This window comes from Electrona antarctica (assembly GCF_951216825.1).
Source record: "Electrona antarctica genome assembly, chromosome: 4".
Lineage (NCBI taxonomy): Eukaryota > Metazoa > Chordata > Actinopteri > Myctophiformes > Myctophidae > Electrona > Electrona antarctica.
In genome coordinates this window covers 1,992,601-2,018,685 of record NC_136809.1, presented here as the reverse complement: position 1 = coordinate 2,018,685, position 26,085 = coordinate 1,992,601, and the positions used below count along the sequence as shown (strand labels likewise).

The 26,085-nt window shown below is 44.3% G+C and overlaps 1 protein-coding gene across 1 annotated transcript in view; it reads right to left on the bottom strand.

The window, feature by feature from the left end:
- LOC306922149 (putative ATP-dependent RNA helicase DDX17) overlaps positions 1 to 26,085 on the bottom strand; it is a gene marked incomplete at its 5' end in the record, with an annotated part of 58,461 nt that overhangs the window by 22,028 nt on the left and 10,348 nt on the right. Inside the window, 4 exons of the mRNA XM_079499544.1 lie at positions 7,394 to 7,453; positions 11,759 to 11,820; positions 18,615 to 18,725; positions 18,894 to 18,907. Of these exons, the coding sequence (XP_079355670.1) occupies positions 7,394 to 7,453; positions 11,759 to 11,820; positions 18,615 to 18,725; positions 18,894 to 18,907 (247 nt within the window). The remainder of the gene's footprint in view (positions 1 to 7,393; positions 7,454 to 11,758; positions 11,821 to 18,614; positions 18,726 to 18,893; positions 18,908 to 26,085) is intronic.

The window sequence follows — 26,085 nt, the reverse complement described above, 5'->3', positions numbered from 1 at the left end:
ACCACTGACCAGTGAGAGGTCACATGGGTTAGGGTTAGAGGTCATATGGCAGCTGGAGGTCCAGAGCTTTAGGCTCAGAGCTCTGCGAGAGGAGATCGTTCTGCGAGAGGAGATCGTTCTGCGAGAGGAGATCGTTCTGCGATCGTTCTGCGAGAGGAGATCGTTCTGCGAGAGGAGATCGTTCTGCGAGAGGAGATCGTTCTGCGAGAGGAGATCGTTCTGCGAGAGGAGATCGTCCTGCGAGAGGAGATCGTTCGTCTGCGAGAGGAGATCGTTCTGCGAGAGGCGATCGTTCTGCGAGAGGAGATCGTTCTGCGAGAGGAGATCGTCCTGCGAGAGGAGATCGTCCTGCGAGAGGAGATCGTTCGTCTGCGAGAGGAGATCGTTCTGCGAGAGGAGATCGTTCACAAACCTTAAACATGGAACTCGGCCGCGAAAAACAACGTTCTTCCAATGAGCCAACACGATTCCATGATCCAATGAGCCAACACGATTCCATGATTCAATGAGCCAACACGATTCCATGATCCAATGAGCCAACACGATTCCATGATCCAATGAGCCAACACGATTCCATGATCCAATGAGCCAACACGATTCCATGATCCAATGAGCCAACACGATTCCATGATCCAATGAGCCAACACGATTCCATGATCCAATGAGCCAACACGATTCCATGATCCAATGAGCCAACACGATTCCATGATCCAATGAGCCAACACGATTCCATGATCCAATGAGCCAACACGATTCCATGATCCAATGAGCCAACACGATTCCATGATCCAATGAGCCAACACGATTCCATGATCCAATGAGCCAACACGATTCCATGATCCAATGAGCCAACACGATTCCATGATCCAATGAGCCAACACGATTCCATGATCCAATGAGCCAACACGATTCCATGATCCAATGAGCCAACACGATTCCATGATCCAATGAGCCAACACGATTCCATGATCCAATGAGCCAACACGATTCCATGATCCAATGAGCCAACACGATTCCATGATCCAATGAGCCAACACGATTCCATGATCCAATGAGCCAACACGATTCCATGATTCAATGAGCCAACACGATTCCATGATCCAATGAGCCAACACGATTCCATGATTCAATGAGCCAACACGATTCCATGATTCAATGAGCCAACACGATTCCATGATCCAATGAGCCAACACGATTCCATGATTCAATGAGCCAACACGATTCCATGATCCAATGAGCCAACACGATTCCATGATCCAATGAGCCAACACGATTCCATGATTCAATGAGCCAACACGATTCCATGATCCAATGAGCCAACACGATTCCATGATTCAATGAGCCAACACGATTCCATGATTCAATGAGCCAACACGATTCCATGATCCAATGAGCCAACACGATTCCATGATCCAATGAGCCAACACGATTCCATGATCCAATGAGCCAACACGATTCCATGATCCAATGAGCCAACACGATTCCATGATCCAATGAGCCAACACGATTCCATGATCCAATGAGCCAACACGATTCCATGATCCAATGAGCCAACACGATTCCATGATCCAATGAGCCAACACGATTCCATGATTCAATGAGCCAACACGATTCCATGATCCAATGAGCCAACACGATTCCATGATTCAATGAGCCAACACGATTCCATGATTCAATGAGCCAACACGATTCCATGATCCAATGAGCCAACACGATTCCATGATTCAATGAGCCAACACGATTCCATGATCCAATGAGCCAACACGATTCCATGATCCAATGAGCCAACACGATTCCATGATTCAATGAGCCAACACGATTCCATGATCCAATGAGCCAACACGATTCCATGATTCAATGAGCCAACACGATTCCATGATCCAATGAGCCAACACGATTCCATGATTCAATGAGCCAACACGATTCCATGATCCAATGAGCCAACACGATTCCATGATCCAATGAGCCAACACGATTCCATGATCCAATGAGCCAACACGATTACATGATTCAATGAGCCAACACGATTCCATGATTCAATGAGCCAACACGATTCCATGATCCAATGAGCCAACATGATTCCATGATCCAATGAGCCAACACGATTCCATGATTCAATGAGCCAACATGATTCCATGATTCAATGAGCCAACACGATTCGTGCCTGAGTTTTTTTTTTTGTTAATAAAAAAATATTTATTGAGTCGTGTTTACGTTGCGACAATGACGCCAAAGACGTTCTGCTTGCTTCTGCGTTATGAGTTTATATTATGGTAAACATAACCTTCCTCTGGTTATTACGATTATTATACGATTATGACACAATAAATGTGATTATCTCGACACAGGATTATGCACCGGTATGCGATTGGGGCACCGGGCCATATATCGTTTCTGATTGGGTGGCGATAGGGGCACCGGGGCCATATATGGCACGCACACACACACACACACACACACACACACACACACACACACACACACACACACACACACACACACACACACACACACACACACACACACACACACACACACACACACACACACACACACACACGATGATAGCATAGTTTCTATGCATTTTGGGGGTTTGGGGGGTTTGACCTTGGCTAAATGTGCATGCTAGAAACTGCCCCTGTAGCGATACGAACGTCCGGTATATTCAAACTGCCCCTGTAGCGATACGAACGTCCGGTATATTCAAACTGCCCCTGTAGCGATACGAACGTCCGGTATATTCAAACTGCCCCTGTAGCGATACGAACGTCCGGGTATATTCAAACTGCCCCTGTAGCGATACGAACGTCCGGGTATATTCAAACTGCCCCTGTAGCGATACGAACGTCCGGGTATATTCAAACTGCCCCTGTAGCGATACGAACGTCCGGTATATTCAAACTGCCCCTGTAGCGATACGAACGTCCGGGTATATTCTAACTGCCCCTGTAGCGATACGAACGTCCGGGTATATTCAAACTGCCCCTGTAGCGATACGAACGTCCGGGTATATTCTAACTGCCCCTGTAGCGATACGAACGGGTTTATTCAAACTGCCCCTGTAGCGATACGAACGGGTTTATTCAAACTGCCCCTGTAGCGATACGAACGGGTTTATTCAAACTGCCCCTGTAGCGATACGAACGGGTTTATTCAAACTGCCCCTGTAGCGATACGAACGTCCGGGTTTATTCTAACTGCCCCTGTAGCGATACGAACGGGTTTATTCAAACTGCCCCTGTAGCGATACGAACGTCCGGGTTTATTCAAACTGCCCCTGTAGCGATACGAACGGGTTTATTCAAACTGCCCCTGTAGCGATACGAACGTCCGGGTTTATTCAAACTGCCCCTGTAGCGATACGAACGGGTTTATTCAAACTGCCCCTGTAGCGATACGAACAGGTTTATTCAAACTGCCCCTGTAGCGATACGAACGGGTTTATTCAAACTGCCCCTGTAGCGATACGAACGGGTTTATTCAAACTGCCCCTGTAGCGATACGAACGTCCGGGTATATTCAAACTGCCCCTGTAGCGATACGAACGGGTTTATTCAAACTGCCCCTGTAGCGATACGAACGTCCGGGTATATTCAAACTGCCCCTGTAGCGATACGAACGGGTTTATTCAAACTGCCCCTGTAGCGATACGAACGGGTTTATTCAAACTGCCCCTGTAGCGATACGAACGGGTTTATTCAAACTGCCCCTGTAGCGATACGAACGGGTTTATTCAAACTGCCCCTGTAGCGATACGAACGGGTTTATTCAAACTGCCCCTGTAGCGATACGAACGGGTTTATTCAAACTGCCCCTGTAGCGATACGAACGGGTTTATTCAAACTGCCCCTGTAGCGATACGAACAGGTTTATTCAAACTGCCCCTGTAGCGATACGAACGGGTTTATTCAAACTGCCCCTGTAGCGATACGAACGTCCGGGTTTATTCAAACTGCCCCTGTAGCGATACGAACGTCCGGGTTTATTCAAACTGCCCCTGTAGCGATACGAACGTCCGGGTTTATTCAAAAGTGCGATAGTTTCTTGAGCTGCTGGGATAGCTCACTGGGTGAAGTACCTGCTAGGATAGAGCGTCGCAGTCCCGCCCCCTTTCATGACGACGCCAGGCCCAGTCCCGCCCCCTTTCATGACGACGCCAGGCCCAGTCCCGCCCCCTTTCATGACGACGCCAGGCACATGAAATAATTCCCATTGCATTTTCCCCGTAGACGTTTCAAAAAGTATTTATTTAAAGACGGTTAAGCCGCGGACAAAGCCAACTCGAGTCGTGACAAATCATGACAACAAACACAATATTTTGGACCTAACAAATTATTACAAAGAAGAAAAACAACAACAAACCTGCCGTTTTTTTTCTTCTTTCTAATTATTTGTTCGGCCAAATTATTTTTTGTTTGTTGTCATGATTTGTCACGACAAGAGTTAGGTAGGGGGCGGGACTTGGTCCTGGTGGGGGGCGGGACTGGGCCCTGGTAGGGGGCGGGACTGGGCCCTGGTAGGGGGCGAGACTGGGCCCTGGTAGGGGGCGGGGCTGGGCCCTGATAGGGGGTGGGACTTGGTCCTGGTGGGGGTCGGGACTTGGCGCTGGTAGGGGGCGGGACTGGGCGCTGGTAGGGGGCGTGACTTGGCCCTGGTAGGGGGCGAGACTGGGCCCTGGTAGGGGGCGGGGCTGGGCCCTGGTAGGGGGCGGGACTTGGTCCTGGTGGGGGGCGGGACTTGGCCCTGGTGGGGGGCGGGACTGGGCCCTGGTAGGGGGCGGGACTAGGCACTGGTAGGGGACGGGACTGGGCCCTGGTAGGGGGCGGGTATTTGTCCTGGCTGGGGGCGGGCCTTTGTCCTGGTGGGGGGCGGGACTGGGCGCTGGTAGGGGGCGGGACTGGGCTCTGGTAGGGGGCGGGACTTGGCCCTGGTAGGGGGCGAGACTGGGCCCTGGTAGGGGTGGGGCTGGGCCCTGGTAGGGGGCGGGACTTGGTCCTGGTGGGGGGCGGGACTGGGTGCTGGTAGGGGGCGGGACTTGGCCCTGGTGGGGGGCGGGACTGGGCCATGGTAGGGGGCGGGACTAGGCCCTGGTAGGGGCGGGAGTGGGCCCTGGTAGGGGGCGGGACTTGGTCCTGGTGGGGGCGGGACTGGGCCCTGGTAGGGGGCGGGACTAGGCCCTGGTAGAGGGGGGACTGGGCCCTGGTAGGGGGCGGGGCTGGGCCCTGGTAGGGGGCGGGGCTGGGCCCTGGTAGGGGGCGGGGCTGGTCCCTGGTAGGGGCGGGGCTGGGCCCTGATAGGGGGTGGGACTTGGTCCTGGTGGGGGCGGGACTGGGCCCTGGTAGGGGGCGGGACTAGGCCCTGGTAGGGGCGGGGCTGGGCCCTGATAGGGGGTGGGACTTGGTCCTGGTGGGGGCGGGACTGGGCCCTGGTAGGGGGCGGGACTAGGCCCTGGTAGAGGGGGGACTGGGCCCTGGTAGGGGGCGGGGCTGGGCCCTGGTAGGGGGCGGGGCTGGGCCCTGGTAGGGGGCGGGGCTGGTCCCTGGTAGGGGCGGGGCTGGGCCCTGGTAGGGGGCGGGACTGCGACACTCTAGAGCCCTAGACTCCTGCCCAGAGTCTAGGGCTTTGAATCCACTGCAGAGTCTAGGGCTTTGAATCCACTGCAGAGTCTAGGGCTTTGAATCCACTGCAGAGCATCCGGCTGGGCAGACCGTCTCTAATAGAGGGTATTGCATGCATAAAGTGAATGGCAGATCGAGTGGCAAAGTTAATTTAATGTTGTTTAAAGTCATCTAATGCAATCAAATAGAACTTTTCTGTGTGGATGTACATAATGGGCTGTCAAGGCCAGAAAGTAGTTTTTTGCCACTCAGTAGGCATTCCCGCATAACTTCCTGGTATGATGATGATGTCATAACTTCCTGGTATGATGATGATGTCATAACTTCCTGGTATGATGATGATGTCATAACTTCCTGGTATGATGATGATGTCATGCCCTCTATTGCAAACACAGTTAATTGGCCCATGTTTGGGGGAGGGTGACATTTATTTATCACTGCACGACAGTACGGCTGGGGGGGGCATGTGGAGGGAGGAACAGGTCCTCCCGGTGAGGGCTCCTCACTGCCAGTAGGGACCTCCCGGTGAGGGCTCCTCACTGCCAGTAGGGACCTCCCGGTGAGGGCTCCTCACTGCCAGTAGGGACCTCCCGGTGAGGGCTCCTCACCACCAGTAGGGACCTCCCGGTGAGGGCTCCTCACCACCAGTAGGGACCTCCCGGTGAGGGCTCCTCACCACCAGTAGGGACCTCCTGGTGAGGGCTCCTCACCACCAGTAGGGACCTCCCGGTGAGGGCTCCTCACTGCCAGTAGGGACCTCCCGGTGAGGGCTCCTCACCACCAGTAGGGACCTCCCAGTGTGGGCTCCTCACCGCCAGTAGGGACCTCCCGGTGAGGGCTCCTCACTGCCAGTAGGGACCTCCCGGTGAGGGCTCCTCACCACCAGTAGGGACCTCCCGGTGAGGGCTCCTCACTGCCAGTAGGGACCTCCCGGTGAGGGCTCCTCACTTCCAGTAGGGACCTCCCGGTGAGGGCTCCTCACCGCCAGTAGGGACCTCCCGGTGAGGGCTCCTCACCACCAGTAGGGACCTCCCGGTGAGGGCTCCTCACCACCAGTAGGGACCTCCCGGTGAGGGCTCTCAATACAAGTTATTGGCTATTCTAAATTAGTAAAAAAGAAAATCAAAGGTGGAGCTTAATGATTATAAAAAGGAAACATCAGAAATAACACCTGATGAATCATTTAAGATGTCAATCACTCCTATCTCGTCACATGTAATAATAAACATTATGTTTTGATTCTCACCGCTAAACATCATGACAAATTATTATTGAGAATGTCCAATAGATTCATGAGCTAATGTCACTGGCATTGTGTTATAAATATCTACCATGCTGGGCCAGTGGGAGTCTGAGTGGAGGATGTTATAAATATCTACCATGCTGGGCCAGTGGGAGTCTGAGTGAAGGATGTTATAAATATCTACCATGCTGGGCCAGTGGGAGTCTGAGTGAAGGATGTTATAAATATCTACCATGCTGGGCCAGTGGGAGTCTGAGTGGAGGATGTTATAAATATCTACCATGCTGGGCCAGTGGGAGTCTGAGTGGAGGATGTTATAAATATCTACCATGCTGGGCCAGTGGGAGTCTGAGTGGAGGATGTTATAAATATCTACCATGCTGGGCCAGTGGGAGTCTGAGTGGAGGATGTTATAAATATCTACCATGCTGGGCCAGTGGGAGTCTGAGTGGAGGATGTTATAAATATCTACCATGCTGGGCTGTGTATGTGCGTGCTGTGTATGTGCGTGCTATGTGTTGATGTGACATACCCAGACCACGTGAGGCCACATCAGTGGCGATGAGGATGGGAGCTTTACCACTCCGGAACTCTGTGGAGGAAAACAGAGCATTAGGAGGACTCTAGAAAATGAATTATGTGGAGTTTATTCAAACATTAAGCATTACAATTTACAATTTACAATTTAGGCATTTAGCAGACGCTCTTAATCCAGAGCGACTTACATTAGGCAAGAACAAAAGTATGGGAATACATCACATATATAAAATGCATTTATCCAGAAACATGCGTAAGCTAAGAACGTAACTAGAACATATCTATATAATGACACTATACATATTAACTATACATATATACTATACTATGCTATACATATGTACTATGATGTGCTATGACTACATACAGAGCTAGAGGCCTTAGCAAGCGTCCATAGCAACAGAAGCAGAGCTGGAGGACTTAGCAAGCGTCCGTAGCAACAGAAGCAGAGCTGGAGGCCTTAGTAGCGTCCGTAGCAACAGAAGCAGTGCTGGAGGACTTAGCAAGCGTCCGTAGCAACAGAAGCAGAGCTAGAGGCCTTAGCAAGCGTCCATAGCAACAGAAGCAGTGCTAGAGGCCTCCCGGTGAGGGCTCCTCACTGCCAGTAGGGACCTCCCGGTGAGGGCGGCCTTAGCAAGCGTCTGTAGCAACAGAAGCAGTGCTGGAGGCCTTAGTAGCGTCCGTAGCAACCAGCAGAAGCAGAGCTGGAGGCCTTAGTAGCGTCCGTAGCAACAGAAGCAGTGCTGGAGGCCTTAGTAGCGTCCGTAGCAACAGAAGCAGTGCTGGAGGCCTTAGTAGCGTCCGTAGCAACAGAAGCAGTGATGGAGGCCTTAGTAGCGTCCGTAGCAACAGAAGCAGTGATGGAGGCCTTAGTAGCGTCCGTAGCAACCAGCAGAAGCAGAGCTGGAGGCCTTAGTAGCGTCCGTAGCAACCAGCAGAAGCAGAGCTGGAGGCCTTAGTAGCGTCCGTAGCAACAGAAGCAGTGCTGGAGGCCTTAGTAGCGTCCGTAGCAACAGAAGCAGTGCTGGAGGCCTTAGTAGCGTCCGTAGCAACAGAAGCAGTGCTGGAGGCCTTAGTAGCGTCCGTAGCAACAGAAGCAGTGATGGAGGCCTTAGTAGCGTCCGTAGCAACAGAAGCAGAGCTGGAGGCCTTAGTAGCGTCCGTAGCAACAGAAGCAGAGCTGGAGGCCTTAGTAAGCGTCCATAGCAACAGAAGCAGTGCTAGAGGCCTTAGCAAGCGTCCATAGCAACAGAAGCAGTGCTAGAGGCCTTAGCAAGCGTCCATAGCAACAGAAGCAGTGCTAGAGGCCTTAGTAGCGTCCGTAGCAACAGAAGCAGTGCTGGAGGCCTTAGTAGCGTCCGTAGCAACAGAAGCAGTGCTGGAGGCCTTAGTAGCGTCCGTAGCAACAGAAGCAGAGCTGGAGGCCTTAGTAGCGTCCATAGCAACAGAAGCAGTGCTGGAGGCCTTAGTAGCGTCCGTAGCAACAGAAGCAGTGCTAGAGGCCTTAGTAGCGTCCGTAGCAACAGAAGCAGTGATGGAGGCCTTAGTAGCGTCCATAGCAACAGAAGCAGAGCTGGAGGCCTTAGTAGCGTCCGTAGCAACAGAAGCAGTGCTAGAGGCCTTAGTAGCGTCCATAGCAACAGAAGCAGTGCTAGAGGCCTTAGCAAGCGTCCATAGCAACAGAAGCAGAGCTGGAGGCCTTAGCAAGCGTCCATAGCAACAGAAGCAGTGCTAGAGGCCTTAGTAGCGTCCATAGCAACAGAAGCAGTGCTAGAGGCCTTAGCAAGCGTCCATAGCAACAGAAGCAGTGCTGGAGGCCTTAGTAGCGTCCGTAGCAACAGAAGCAGTGCTAGAGGCCTTAGCAAGCGTCCATAGCAACAGAAGCAGTGCTGGAGGCCTTAGTAGCGTCCGTAGCAACCAGCAGAAGCAGAGCTGGAGGCCTTAGTAGCGTCCGTAGCAACAGAAGCAGTGCTGGAGGCCTTAGTAGCGTCCGTAGCAACAGAAGCAGTGCTGGAGGCCTTAGTAGCGTCCGTAACAACAGAAGCAGTGCTGGAGGCCTTAGTAGCGTCCGTAGCAACAGAAGCAGTGCTGGAGGCCTTAGTAGCGTCCATAGCAACAGAAGCAGTGCTGGAGGCCTTAGTAGCGTCCGTAGCAACAGAAGCAGAGCTGGAGGCCTTAGTAGCGTCCGTAGCAACAGAAGCAGAGCTGGAGGCCTTAGTAGCGTCCGTAGCAACAGAAGCAGTGCTGGAGGCCTTAGTAGCGTCCGTAGCAACAGAAGCAGTGCTAGAGGCCTTAGCAAGCGTCCGTAGCAACAGAAGCAGTGCTGGAGGCCTTAGTAGCGTCCGTAGCAACAGAAGCAGAGCTGGAGGCCTTAGCAAGCGTCCATAGCAACAGAAGCAGAGCTGGAGGCCTTAGCAAGCGTCCATAGCAACAGAAGCAGTGCTAGAGGCCTTAGTAGCGTCCGTAGCAACAGAAGCAGTGCTGGAGGCCTTAGTATCGTCCGTAGCAACAGAAGCAGTGCTGGAGGCCTTAGTATCGTCCGTAGCAACCAGCAGTAGCAGTGCTGGAGGCCTTAGTAGCGTCCGTAGCAACCAGCAGTAGCAGTGCTGGAGGCCTTAGTAGCGTCCGTAGCAACAGAAGCAGTGCTGGAGGCCTTAGTATCGTCCGTAGCAACCAGCAGTAGCAGTGCTGGAGGCCATAGTAGCGTCCGTAGCAACCAGCAGTAGCAGTGCTGGAGGCCTTAGTAGCGTCCGTAGCAACCAGCAGTAGCAGTGCTGGAGGCCTTAGTAGCGTCTGTAGCAACAGAAGCAGTGCTGGAGGCCTTAGTAGCGTCCGTAGCAACAGAAGCAGTGCTGGAGGCCTTAGTAGCGTCCGTAGCAACAGAAGCAGTGATGGAGGCCTTAGTAGCGTCCGTAGCAACAGAAGCAGTGCTGGAGGCCTTAGTAGCGTCCGTAGCAACCAACAGAAGCAGTGCTGGAGGCCTTAGTAGCGTCCGTAGCAACAGAAGCAGTGCTAGAGGCCTTAGTAGCGTCCATAGCAACAGAAGCAGAGCTGGAGGCCTTAGCAAGCGTCCGTAGCAACAGAAGCAGTGCTGGAGGCCTTAGTAGCGTCCGTAGCAACAGAAGCAGTGCTAGAGGCCTTAGTAGCGTCCATAGCAACAGAAGCAGAGCTGGAGGCCTTAGTAGCGTCCGTAGCAACAGAAGCAGTGCTAGAGGCCTTAGCAAGCGTCCATAGCAACAGAAGCAGTGCTAGAGGCCTTAGCAAGCGTCCATAGCAACAGAAGCAGAGCTGGAGGCCTTAGCAAGCGTCCATAGCAACAGAAGCAGTGCTAGAGGCCTTAGCAAGCGTCCATAGCAACAGAAGCAGAGCTGGAGGCCTTAGCAAGCGTCCATAGCAACAGAAGCAGTGCTAGAGGCCTTAGTAGCGTCCGTAGCAACAGAAGCAGTGCTGGAGGCCTTAGTATCGTCCGTAGCAACAGAAGCAGTGCTGGAGGCCTTAGTATCGTCCGTAGCAACCAGCAGTAGCAGTGCTGGAGGCCTTAGTAGCGTCCGTAGCAACCAGCAGTAGCAGTGCTGGAGGCCTTAGTAGCGTCCGTAGCAACAGAAGCAGTGCTGGAGGCCTTAGTATCGTCCGTAGCAACCAGCAGTAGCAGTGCTGGAGGCCATAGTAGCGTCCGTAGCAACCAGCAGTAGCAGTGCTGGAGGCCTTAGTAGCGTCCGTAGCAACCAGCAGTAGCAGTGCTGGAGGCCTTAGTAGCGTCTGTAGCAACAGAAGCAGTGCTGGAGGCCTTAGTAGCGTCCGTAGCAACAGAAGCAGTGCTGGAGGCCTTAGTAGCGTCCGTAGCAACAGAAGCAGTGCTGGAGGCCTTAGTAGCGTCCGTAGCAACAGAAGCAGTGCTGGAGGCCTTAGTAGCGTCCGTAGCAACCAACAGAAGCAGTGCTGGAGGCCTTAGTAGCGTCCGTAGCAACAGAAGCAGTGCTGGAGGCCTTAGTAGCGTCCGTAGCAACAGAAGCAGTGCTGAAGGCCTTAGTAGCGTCCGTAGCAACCAGCAGAAGCAGTGCTGGAGGCCTTAGTAGCGTCCATAGCAACAGAAGCAGTGCTGGAGGCCTTAGTAGCGTCCATAGCAACAGAAGCAGTGATGGAGGCCTTAGTAGCGTCCGTAGCAACCACAGCGATTCCAGAGATGAAACACAGCGAGGCTTTCTCACAGCGATATCAGACGCCTGAAGATGAGCCTGAAGATGAGCCTGAAGATGAGCCTGAAGATGAGCCTGAAGATGAGCCTGCTCGTCATGAGCCTAATTCATTTATAGGACGAGTATAACCTGCGATTAGCAAAAAAATAAAAAAAAACTCTCACCTGTGAGAACCCAGTCTCTTTCTGGCTGCGTCTTGTCTCCGTGGATACACATGGCTGGCCATCTGCAATACAGACTATTATTATTATTATTATTATCTGTAATACAGAACCACAGTATTATTGTACACGGTGGTTAAGAGACCAAACATTCACAATGTCAATGTTGTCATTCATTAGGCTCATATCTGGAGTATCTCTTCATCACAATGTAAATGTTGTCATTCATTAGGCTCATATCTGGAGTATCTCTTCATCACAATGTAAATGTTGTCATTCATTAGGCTCATATCTGGAGTATCTCTTCATCACAATGTAAATGTTGTCATTCATTAGGCTCATATCTGGAGTATCTCTTCATCACAATGTAAATGTTGTCATTCATTAGGCTCATATCTGGAGTATCTCTTCATCACAATTTAATGCACATTATGTAAAATGTCCTCCTGGTTAAATCACCATGTTGTCATGTATAGAGCGTCGCAGTCCCGCCCCCTTTCAGTCGCACCCCCTTTAAGTCCCGCCCCCTTTTCAGTCCCGCCCCCTTTCAGAACGACGTTAATTTTCCTCATAGGCGTTTCAAAAAGTATTTATTTAAAGACGTTTTAGCCGTGGACAAAGACAACTCTTGTCGTGACAAATCATGTGACATTTGTCATTTGTCATGTGACTAATCAATTAGGACACGCTCTATTAGGGTCTTTATGTGTGGAGTCTCGCCTAGTCTCGCGTAGCCAGACAACTATTCCACAATGTCTGAATGCTATATAGAGTCTGGACCTACAGCCCCATGAGCTGGACCTACAGCCCCATGAGCTGGTCCTACAGCCCCATGAGCTGGTCCTACAGCCCCATGAGCTGGTCCTACAGCCCCATGAGCTGGACCTACAGCCCCATGAGCTGGACCTACAGCCCCATGAGCTGGTCCTACAGCCCCATGAGCTGGTCCTACAGCCCCATGAGCTGGACCTACAGCCCCATGAGCTGGTCCTACAGCCCCATGAGCTGACCTACAGCCCCATGAGCTGGACCTACAGCCCCATGAGCTGGACCTACAGCCCCATGAGCTGGACCTACAGCCGCATGAGCTGGTCCTACAGCCCCATGAGCTGGACCTACAGCCCCATGAGCTGGTCCTACAGCCCCATGAGCTGGACCTACAGCCCCATGAGCTGGACCTACAGCCACATGAGCTGGACCTACAGCCCCATGAGCTGGACCTACAGCCCCATGAGCTGGACCTACAGCCCCATGAGCTGAGTAAGGAATGCTATATAGAGTCTGGACCTACAGCCCCATGAGCTGAGTAAGGAATGCTATATAGAGTCTGGACCTACAGCCCCATGAGCTGAGTAATGAAGCTGCCATTTCCGTTCACGAAAATATATTTTAAAATATCTTTACATTTTATGTTTAAAAACCTTTACCATATTCATGTTGCACCAGATCTAAGGGACACATATTTAGGAGCCTCGGAAACCCAGACGTTTTTATTTCCAGGGAGAAAAAAAAAGTCTGGGTCTGAGTCCACTTCAATTCGGCATAGAGTAGCGCAAACATCACTCACTCTCTGCTGATTTCTGATTGTCTGCACCTTTGTTAAATTTACACACACATGCACACATATACACACACACACACTCCTCTCTCTCTCTGTCGCTCTAATTAATTAGTCTCATGTCTAGCAGCTGCGCATAGTTTCTGCCGGCGGATCCTGCCGGGAGCTGCCTATGCCATAAAAAGCATAGGTGAGTTCCAGGCTACATATTTAGTAAAGGCACACTCAATGATCATATTGTATTTTAAGAATTTATTGGAATATCTTTCCTCTCCCAAAATGTGTCACTACCGAAACATAGACTTTTACCTTCGAATAAAGTTATTTTTTTTCAATTCCCCCCTGTACAGACCATTTTTAAGAATTGATGTAGGTGGTTCCACAATTAAATACATTTAAATTGATATGTTAACAATTTTTGTAATGTTGAATTATTGAGAGTAATCAAAATCTAAACGCAATATTCTTTGTACAATGTATAAAGTTGATTATATTGATTTCAGCATTATTGGTAGTTGACATTACACATACACCTAAGTTAGGTGTATCAACCAATATGTTAAGATCATGATTGGTTAGGTGACCTAACCAATCATGATCTTAAAATATTGGTTGATAACTCACTATCTTTGATTTTAGACAAAACAACCAGCGTTTCGGTAGTGACTGCACTGTTTCGGTAGTGACTGCACTGTTTCGGTAGTGACTGCACTGTTTCGGTAGTGACTGCACTGTTTCAGTAGTGACTGCACTGTTTCGGTAGTGACTGCACTGTTTCGGTAGTGACTGCACTGTTTCGGTAGTGACTGCACTGTTTCGGTAGTGACTGCACTGTTTCGGTAGTGACTGCACTGTTTCGGTAGTGACTGCACTGTTTCGGTAGTGACTGCACTGTTTCGGTAGTGACTGCACTGTTTCGGTAGTGACTGCACTGTTTCGGTAGTGACTGCACTGTTTCGGTAGTGACTGCACTGTTTCAGTAGTGACTGCACTGTTTCGGTAGTGACTGCACTGTTTCGGTAGTGACTGCACTGTTTCGGTAGTGACTGCACTGTTTCGGTAGTGACTGCACTGTTTCGGTAGTGACTGCACTGTTTCGGTAGTGACTGCACTGTTTCGGTAGTGACTGCACTGTTTCGGTAGTGACTGCACTGTTTCAGTAGTGACTGCACTGTTTCGGTAGTGACCACAGCATTGTCTTCACAATGCGGTGCCATAGTCACTTAACTATTTTGCTAAATATTAACTCATAAGATGCTTTACATGCTCAAGCTACTACTAAACTAGAATTACTAGAATTAAGTACATTAAAAAGCATAAACATCCAATTTTGTCACTACCGAAACAATCATGTCACTAAGTAGTGACATGTAATTGTTTCGGTAGTGACTGTTTTGGTAGTGAGAACTTTATCTAGTTTTTAGCTCTATTAGCTAGGCAAAAAATGGCTAAGAAAAACAGCTTTGAACTGATGTACATGGATAGAAACATCACATTTAGCAGAACAAAACAAAATAGTTTATCATTTATGAGAAATTATGTGTTTCGGTAGTGACACTCCTTAAAACCACACACTGATTTTCAGACTTTGGAAGACATTAATTTAAACTAGCTACTCATCATTTGGCCATGATGAACATGAAGTAAACTAGCTACTCATCATTTGGCCATGATGAACATGAAGTAAACTAGCTACTCATCATTTGGCCATGATGAACATGAAGTAAACTAGCTACTCATCATTTGGCCATGATGAACATGAAGTAAACTAGCTACTCATCATTTGGCCATGATGAACATGAAGTAAACTAGCTACTCATCATTTGGCCATGATGAACATGAAGTAAACTAGCTACTCATCATTTGGCCATGATGAACATGAAGTAAACTAGCTCCTCATCATTTGGCCATGATGAACATGAAGTAAACTAGCTCCTCATCATTTGGCCATGATGAACATGAAGTAAACTAGCTACTCATCATTTGGCCATGATGAACATGAAGTAAACTAGCTCCTCATCATTTGGCCATGATGAACATGAAGTAAACTAGCTACTCATCATTTGGCCATGATGAACATGAAGTAAACTAGCTACTCATCATTTGGCCATGATGAACATGATGAACACATGATGATGAACATGATGAACATGAAGTCTATGTCACTCTTGATGAACATGAAGTCTATGAGTCTATAAGTCATGATGAACATGAAGTCTATGAGTCTATAAGTCATGATGAACATGAAGTCTATGAGTCTATAAGTCATGATGAACATGAAGTCTATGAGTCTATAAGTCATGATGAACATGAAGTCTATGAGTCTATAAGTCATGATGAACATGAAGTCTATGAGTCTATAAGTCATGATGAACATGAAGTCTATGTCATGATGAACATGAAGTCTATGAGTCTATAAGTCATGATGAACATGAAGTCTATGTCATGATGAACATGAAGTCTATGTCATGATGAACATGAAGTCTATGAGTCATGATGAACATGAAGTCTATGAGTCTATAAGTCATGATGAACACATGATGATGAACACATGATGAACATGAAGTCTATGTCACTCTTCTTGGTGAAGATGATGAACATGAAGTCTATGATGAACATGAAGTCTATGATGAACATGAAGTCTATGTCATGATGAACATGAAGTCTATGTCACTCTTGATGAACATGAAGTCTATGTCATGATGAACATGAAGTCTATGTCACTCTTGATGAACATGAAGTCTATGTCATGATGAACATGAAGTCTATGTCACTCTTGATGAACATGAAGTCTATGTCATGATGAACATGAAGTCTATGTCATGATGAACATGAAGTCTATGTCATGATGAACATGAAGTCTATGTCATGATGAACATGAAGTCTATGTCATGATGAACATGAAGTCTATGTCATGATGAACATGAAGTCTATGTCATGATGAACATGAAGTCTATGTCATGATGAACATGAAGTCTATGTCATGATGAACATGAAGTCTATGTCTTGATGAACATGAAGTCTATACGTCATGATGAACATGAAGTCTATGTCATGATGAACATGAAGTCTATGAGTCTATAAGTCATGATGAACATGATGATGAACACATGATGAACATGAAGTCTATGTCACTCTTCTTGGTGAAGATGATGAACATGAAGTCTATGATGAACATGAAGTCTATGTCATGATGAACATGAAGTCTATGTCACTCTTGATGAACATGAAGTCTATGTCATGATGAACATGAAGTCTATGTCACTCTTGATGAACATGAAGTCTATGTCATGATGAACATGAAGTCTATGTCACTCTTGATGAACATGAAGTCTATGTCATGATGAACATGAAGTCTATGTCACTCTTGATGAACATGAAGTCTATGTCATGATGAACATGAAGTCTATGTCACTCTTGATGAACATGAAGTCTATGTCACTCTTCATGATGAACATGAGGTCTATGTCTTGATGAACATGAAGTCTATGTCACTCTTCTTGGTGAAGAGTGTGGGGGTGTGGCTTAACCCATTTTGGGCGGGAACCCCTTTTGGTGTTTTAAACATTATGTTGTAATTTAGCTACTGAAAAATAGCAGATCTACAAGCTCATAGCGCGCCACCGAGTGGCGCGCTATGAGCTTGTAGGTCTGCTATGAAAAATCGTGAAAATATTTATTTCAGAAAACTGGAGGATTTAGAAGATTTTGTTTTAATTTTGAGGTCAGGCCTAAATGGGTTAAACACGGCTCCATATATGGACTTAAACTCTTTCTGTTTCGGTAGTAAAGTCAATGTAAAGTCAATGTAAAGTCAATGTAAAGTAAATGTAAAGTCAATGTAAAGTCAATGTAAAGTCAATGTAAAGTCAATGTAAAGTCAATGTAAAGTAAATGTAAAGTCAATGTAAAGTCAATGTAAAGTCAATGTAAAGTAAATGTAAAGTCAATGTAAAGTCAATGTAAAGTCAATGTAAAGTAAATGTAAAGTCAATGTAAAGTCAATGTAAAGTAAATGTAAAGTCAATGTAAAGTAAATGTAAAGTCAATGTAAAGTCAATGTAAAGTCAATGTAAAGTAAATGTAAAGTAAATGTAAAGTCAATGTAAAGTCAATGTAAAGTAAATGTAAAGTCAATGTAAAGTCAATGTAAAGTCAATGTAAAGTCAATGTAAAGTCAATGTAAAGTCAATGTAAAGTCAATGTAAAGTAAATGTAAAGTCAATGTAAAGTCAATGTAAAGTCAATGTAAAGTAAATGTAAAGTAAATGTAAAGTCAATGTAAAGTCAATGTAAAGTAAATGTAAAGTAAAGGTAAAGTAAATGTAAAGTAAATGTAAAGGAAATGTAAAGGAAATGTAAAGTAAATGTAAAGTCAATGTAAAGTAAATGTAAAGTCAATGTAAAGTCAATGTAAAGTAAATGTAAAGTCAATGTAAAGTAAATGTAAAGTCAATGTAAAGTCAATGTAAAGTAAATGTAAAGTAAAATGTAAAGTAAATGTAAAGTAAATGTAAAGTAAATGTAAAGTAAATGGTGCATTTATATAGCGCCTTTATCCAAGGCGCTTTACATAGATTGTGCATTACATTCACACATTCACACACACATTCATACACCGATTGCGGCGGAAGCCATGCAAGGTTCAGTGTCTTGCCCAAGGACACTTCGACATGTAGCCAGGAGGAGCCGGGATTTGAACCGCCGACCCATGGATCATTGGACGACCTGCTCTACCTCTTGAGCAGGTGACATGAAAACATGGGACAGCAGTTTTTTATATAAAGTTTCTTAAAGGTATATTCAGCCCATATATGCTTAGATGATTTATATTTATATTAGAATAAATGTGTGCGACTGTAAAGACGAAACAGAAGTGGGGAGGAGGCTCCACTTCCGCCTTATATTTTAGTCACGACATCTCTTCCGTTGCTCCAGACTGTATGATGAAGCGTTTGGAAATTGTGAGAGTCTAACAGTCTGGTAACGCGAGACTAAGGCTTCACTCACACTGTCACAACAGAATGTTGTATATCTGATGGATGAGACTGTTGCAAGCTCGCAATTCATTTCCAATGGGAGTCACGTGGTTTGAAGAGACAAACGTGTTGTATGAGGGGGAGGGGGGCAGTCGAAACACATACAACATACATACATCAGCTTGTAGGCAAAAATGTTGTATCAAACCATGTGACTTCCACTGGAAATGCATTGGGGCGGCCATGACACTTAATACTTGCTTACATCTACCATGCAACATTGTTGCTAGATGTATAGGTATGAGTGAAGCCTTAGTCTCACCCGTCTCGTCTCATCCTCCTTGTCAGCTCATCGCAACGCTTCTTGGTCTCCACGAAGATGATGGTCTTGTTCTCCTTCTCCGCCATGATCTCTTCCATCAGCTGGAGAAGTCTGAGAGAGGAGACACAGGGACAGACGTCTTCATGTAAACAGAGACACAGGGACAGACGTCTTCATGTAAACAGAGACACAGGGACAGACGTCTTCATGTAAACAGAGACACAGGGACAGACGTCTTCATGTAAACAGAGACACAGGGACAGACGTCTTCATGTAAACAGAGACACAGACATCTTCATGTGAACACAGAGGAGACACATACAGACGTCCACTATCTGTATAATGTTACATGTGTATAATGTTGTGTTGTGTGTGTATACTGTAGTGTTGTGTGTGTATACTGTAGTGTTCTGTGTGTATACTGTAGTGTTCTGTGTATACTGTAGTGTTGTGTGTGTATACTGTAGTGTTCTGTGTGTATAATGTAGTGTTCTGTGTGTATACTGTAGTGTTCTGTGTGTATACTGTAGTGTTCTGTGTGTATACTGTAGTGTTCTGTGTATACTGTAGTGTTGTGTGTGTATACTGTAGTGTTCTGTGTATACTGTAGTGTTGTGTGTGTATACTGTAGTGTTCTGTGTGTATACTGTAGTGTTATGTGTGTATACTGTAGTGTTATGTGTGTATACTGTAGTGTTCTGTGTATACTGCAGTGTTCTGTGTGTATACTGTAGTGTTCTGTGTGTATAATGTAGTTTTCTGTGTGTATACTGTAGTGTTCTGTGTATACTGTAGTGTTCTGTGTATACTGTAGTGTTCTGTGTGTATACTGTAGTGTTGTGTGTGTATACTGTAGTGTTCTGTGTGTATACTGTAGTGTTCTGTGTGTATACTGTAGTGTTCTGTGTATACTGTAGTGTTCTGTGTATACTGTAGTGTTCTGTGTGTATACTGTAGTGTTATGTGTGTATAATGTAGTGTTCTGTGTGTATAATGTAGTGTTCTGTGTATACTGTAGTGTTATGTGTATAATGTAGTGTTATGTGTATACTGTAGTGTTGTGTGTGTATACTGTAGTGTTCTGTGTATACTGTAGTGTTCTGTGTGTATAATGTAGTGTGCTGTGTATACTGTAGTGTTATGTGTGTATACTGTAGTGTTCTGTGTATACTGTAGTGTTATGTGTGTATACTGTAGTGTTCTGTGTATACTGTAGTGTTGTGTGTATACTGTAGTGTTGTGTGTGTATACTGTAGTGTTCTGTGTATACTGTAGTGTTGTGTGTGTATACTGTAGTGTTCTGTGTATACTGTAGTGTCCTGTGTATACTGTAGTGTTCTGTGTATACTGTAGTGTTCTGTGTGTATACTGTAGTGTTATGTTTGTATACTGTAGTGTTCTGTGTGTATACTGTAGTGTTATGTGTGTATACTGTAGTGTTCTGTGTATACTGTAGTGTTCTGTGTGTATACTGTAGTGTTCTGTGTATACTGTAGTGTTGTGTGTATACTGTAGTGTTCTGTGTATACTGTAGTGTTCTGTGTATACTGTAGTGTTATGTGTATACTGTAGTGTTATGTGTGTATACTGTAGTGTTATGTGTGTATACTGTAGTGTTCTGTGTATACTGTAGTGTTATGTGTATACTGTAGTGTTGTGTGTGTATACTGTAGTGTTCTGTGTATACTGTAGTGTTGTGTGTGTGTATACTGTAGTGTTCTGTGTGTATACTGTAGTGTTCTGTGTATACTGTAGTGTTATGTGTATACTGTAGTGTTGTGTGTGTGTGTATACTGTAGTGTTCTGTGTGTATACTGTAGTGTTCTGTGTATACTGTAGTGTTATGTGTATACTGTAGTGTTCTGTGTATACTGTAGTGTTCTGTGTATACTGTAGTGTTGTGTGTGTGTGTATACTGTAGTGTTCTGTGTGTATACTGTAGTGTTCTGTGTATACTGTAGTGTTGTGTGTGTGTATACTGTAGTGTTCTGTGTGTATACTGTAGTGTTCTGTGTATACTGTAGTGTTATGTGTATACTGTAGTGTTGTGTGTGTATACTGTAGTGTTCTGTGTATACTGTAGTGTTGTGTGTGTGTATACTGTAGTGTTCTGTGTGTATACTGTAGTGTTCTGTGTGTATACTGTAGTGTTATGTGTGTATACTGTAGTGTTATGTGTGTATACTGTAGTGTTATGTGTGTATACTGTAGTGTTCTGTGTATACTGTAGTGTTATGTGTATACTGTAGTGTTGTGTGTGTATACTGTAGTGTTCTGTGTATACTGTAGTGTTGTGTGTGTGTATACTGTAGTGTTCTGTGTGTATACTGTAGTGTTATGTGTGTATACTGTAGTGTTATGTGTATACTGTAGTGTTCAGTGTGTATACTGTAGTGTTCTGTGTATAATGTAGTGTTATGTGTATACTGTAGTGTTGTGTGTGTATACTGTAGTGTTCTGTGTATACTGTAGTGTTCTGTGTGTATACTGTAGTGTTGTGTGTGTATACTGTAGTGTTCTGTGTGTATACTGTAGTGTTCTGTGTGTATACTGTAGTGTTATGTGTATACTGTAGTGTTCTGTGTGTATACTGTAGTGTGCTGTGTGTATAATGTAGTGTTATGTGTGTATACTGTAGTGTTATGTGTGTATACTGTAGTGTTCTGTGTGTATACTGTAGTGTTCTGTGTGTATACTGTAGTGTTCTGTGTATACTGTAGTTTTCTGTGTGTATACTGTAGTGTTATGTGTGTATACTGTAGTGTTCTGTGTGTATAATGTAGTGTTATGTGTATACTGTAGTGTTCTGTGTGTATACTGTAGTGTTCTGTGTGTATACTGTAGTGTTCTGTGTATACTGTAGTTTTCTGTGTGTATACTGTAGTGTTATGTGTGTATACTGTAGTGTTCTGTGTGTATAATGTAGTGTTATGTGTATAATGTAGTGTTATGTGTGTATACTGTAGTGTTATGTGTGTATACTGTAGTGTTCTGTGTGTATACTGTAGTGTTCTGTGTGTATACTGTAGTGTTCTGTGTATACCGTAGTTTTCTGTGTGTATACTGTAGTGTTATGTGTGTATACTGTAGTGTTCTGTGTGTATAATGTAGTGTTATGTGTATACTGTAGTGTTCTGTGTGTATACTGTAGTGTGCTGTGTGTATAATGTAGTGTTATGTGTGTATACTGTAGTGTTATGTGTGTATACTGTAGTGTTCTGTGTGTATAATGTAGTGTTATGTGTATAATGTAGTGTTCTGTGTGTATAATGTAGTGGTATGTGTGTATAATGTAGTGTTCTGTGTATACTGTAGTGTTATGTGTATAATGTAGTGTTCTGTGTATACTGTAGTGTTATGTGTATAATGTAGTGTTATGTGTGTATAATGTAGTGTTATGTGTATACTGTAGTGTTATGTGTATAATGTAGTGTTCTGTGTGTATAATGTAGTGTTATGTATATAATGTAGTGTTCTGTGTGTATAATGTAGTGTTATGTGTGTATAATGTAGTGTTCTGTGTGTATACTGTAGTGTTCTGTGTGTATAATGTAGTGTTCTGTGTATACTGTAGTGTTCTGTGTGTATAATGTAGTGTTCTGTGTATACTGTAGTGTTATGTGTGTATACTGTAGTGTTCTGTGTGTATACTGTAGTGTTATGTGTGTATAATGTAGTGTTCTGTGTATACTGTAGTGTTATGTGTATAATGTAGTGTTCTGTGTATACTGTAGTGTTATGTGTATAATGTAGTGTTATGTGTGTATAATGTAGTGTTATGTGTATACTGTAGTGTTATGTGTATAATGTAGTGTTCTGTGTGTATAATGTAGTGTTATGTATATAATGTAGTGTTCTGTGTGTATAATGTAGTGTTATGTGTGTATAATGTAGTGTTATGTGTATACTGTAGTGTTCTGTGTGTATAATGTAGTGTTCTGTGTATACTGTAGTGTTATGTGTGTATACTGTAGTGTTCTGTGTGTATACTGTAGTGTTATGTGTATACTGTAGTGTTCAGTGTGTATACTGTAGTGTTCTGTGTGTATAATGTAGTGTTATGTGTGTATACTGTAGTGTTATGTGTATACTGTAGTGTTCTGTGTATACTGTAGTGTTCTGTGTATACTGTAGTGTTCTGTGTGTATACTGTAGTGTTCTGTGTGTATACTGTAGTGTTCTGTGTATACTGTAGTGTTCTGTGTGTATACTGTAGTGTTCTGTGTATACTGTAGTGTTCTGTGTGTATACTGTAGTGTTCTGTGTGTGTATACTGTAGTGTTCTGTGTGTATACTGTAGTGTTCTGTGTGTATACTGTAGTGTTCTGTGTGTATAATGTAGTGTTCTGTGTATACTGTAGTGTTCAGTGTGTATACTGTAGTGTTCTGTGTGTATAATGTAGTGTTCTGTGTATACTGTAGTGTTCAGTGTGTATACTGTAGTGTTCTGTGTGTATACTGTAGTGTTCTGTGTATACTGTAGTGTTCTGTGTATACTGTAGTGTTCTGTGTGTATACTGTAGTGTTCTGTGTGTATACTGTAGTGTTCTGTGTGTATAATGTAGTGTTCTGTGTATACTGTAGTGTTCAGTGTGTATACTGTAGTGTTCAGTGTGTATACTGTAGTGTTCTGTGTATAATGTAGTGTTCTGTGTATACTGTAGTGTTCTGTGTGTATACTGTAGTGTTCTGTGTGTATAATGTAGTGTTCTGTGTATACTGTAGTGTTCAGTGTGTATACTGTAGTGTTCTGTGTGTATAATGTAGTGTTCTGTGTATACTGTAGTGTTCAGTGTGTATACTGTAGTGTTCTGTGTGTATACTGTAGTGTTCTGTGTATACTGTAGTGTTCTGTGTATACTGTAGTGTTCAGTGTGTATACTGTAGTGTTCTGTGTGTATACTGTAGTGTTGTGTGTGTATACTGTAGTGTTCTGTGTATAATGTAGTGTTCTGTGTATACTGCAGTGTTCTGTGTGTATACTGTAGTGTTCTGTGTATAATGTAGTGTTCTGTGTGTATACTGTAGTGTTCTGTGTATAATGTAGTGTTCTGTGTGTATACTGTAGTGTTATGTGTGTATACTGTAGTGTTGTGTGTGTATACTGTAGTGTTCTGTGTGTATACTGTAGTGTTCTGTGTATACTGTAGTGTTATGTGTGTATACTGTAGTGTTGTGTGTGTATACTGTAGTGTTCTGTGTATACTGTAGTGTTATGTGTGTATACTGTAGTGTTGTGTGTGTATACTGTAGTGTTCTGTGTGTATACTGTAGTGTTCTGTGTATAATGTAGTGTTCTGTGTGTATACTGTAGTGTTCTGTGTGTATAATGTAGTGTTCTGTGTGTATAATGTAGTGTTCTGTGTATACTGTAGTGTTCTGTGTGTATACTGTAGTGTTATGTGTGTATAATGTAGTGTTCTGTGTGTATAATGTAGTGTTCTGTGTGTATAATGTAGTGTTCTGTGTGTATAATGTAGTGTTCTGTGTATACTGTAGTGTTCTGTGTGTATAATGTAGTGTTCTGTGTGTATAATGTAGTGTTCTGTGTATACTGTAGTGTTCTGTGTGTATACTGTAGTGTTCTGTGTGTATAATGTAGTGTTCTGTGTGTATAATGTAGTGTTCTGTGTGTATACTGTAGTGTTCTGTGTGTATACTGTAGTGTTCTGTGTGTATAATGTAGTGTTCTGTGTGTATAATGTAGTGTTCTGTGTGTATAATGTAGTGTTATGTGTGTATACTGTAGTGTTATGTGTGTATACTGTAGTGTTCTGTGTGTATACTGTAGTGTTCTGTGTGTATAATGTAGTGTTCTGTGTGTATAATGTAGTGTTCTGTGTGTATACTGTAGTGTTATGTGTGTATAATGTAGTGTTCTGTGTGTATACTGTAGTGTTATGTGTGTATAATGTAGTGTTATGTGTGTATAATGTAGTGTTCTGTGTGTATACTGTAGTGTTATGTGTGTATAATGTAGTGTTCTGTGTGTATACTGCAGTGTTCTGTGTGTATACTGTAGTGTTATGTGTGTATAATGTAGTGTTCTGTGTGTATACTGTAGTGTTATGTGTGTATAATGTAGTGTTCTGTGTGTATACTGCAGTGTTATGTGTGTATACTGTAGTGTTATGTGTGTATAATGTAGTGTTCTGTGTGTATACTGTAGTGTTATGTGTGTATAATGTAGTGTTCTGTGTGTATACTGCAGTGTTATGTGTGTATACTGTAGTGTTATGTGTGTATAATGTAGTGTTCTGTGTGTATACTGCAGTGTTCTGTGTGTATACTGTAGTGTTATGTGTGTATAATGTAGTGTTATGTGTGTATACTGTAGTGTTATGTGTGTATAATGTAGTGTTCTGTGTGTATAATGTAGTGTTCTGTGTATACTGTAGTGTTCTGTGTATACTGTAGTGTTATGTGTGTATAATGTAGTGTTATGTGTGTATAATGTAGTGTTCTGTGTGTATAATGTAGTGTTCTGTGTATACTGTAGTGTTCTGTGTGTATACTGTAGTGTTCTGTGTGTATAATGTAGTGTTCTGTGTATACTGTAGTGTTCTGTGTATACTGTAGTGTTCTGTGTATACTGTAGTGTTCTGTGTGTATACTGTAGTGTTCTGTGTATACTGTAGTGTTCTGTGTATACTGTAGTGTTCTGTGTGTATACTGTAGTGTTCTGTGTATACTGCAGTGTTCTGTGTATACTGTAGTGTTATGTGTGTATAATGTAGTGTTATGTGTGTATAATGTAGTGTTCTGTGTGTATAATGTAGTGTTCTGTGTATACTGTAGTGTTCTGTGTGTATACTGTAGTGTTCTGTGTGTATAATGTAGTGTTCTGTGTATACTGTAGTGTTCTGTGTATACTGTAGTGTTCTGTGTATACTGTAGTGTTCTGTGTGTATACTGTAGTGTTCTGTGTATACTGTAGTGTTCTGTGTATACTGTAGTGTTCTGTGTGTATACTGTAGTGTTCTGTGTATACTGTAGTGTTCTGTGTATACTGCAGTGTTCTGTGTATACTGTAGTGTTCTGTGTATACTGTAGTGTTCTGTGTGTATAATGTAGTGTTCTGTGTGTATAATGTAGTGTTCTGTGTGTATAATGTAGTGTTCTGTGTATACTGTAGTGTTCTGTGTGTATACTGTAGTGTTCTGTGTGTATACTGTAGTGTTCTGTGTGTATACTGTAGTGTTCTGTGTGTATACTGTAGTGTTCTGTGTATACTGTAGTGTTCTGTGTGTATACTGTAGTGTTATGTGTGTATACTGTAGTGTTCTGTGTGTATACTGTAGTGTTCTGTGTGTATACTGTAGTGTTCTGTGTGTATACTGTAGTGTTCTGTGTGTATACTGTAGTGTTCTGTGTGTATACTGTAGTGTTCTGTGTGTATACTGTAGTGTTCTGTGTGTATACTGTAGTGTTCTGTGTGTATACTGTAGTGTTCTGTGTATACTGTAGTGTT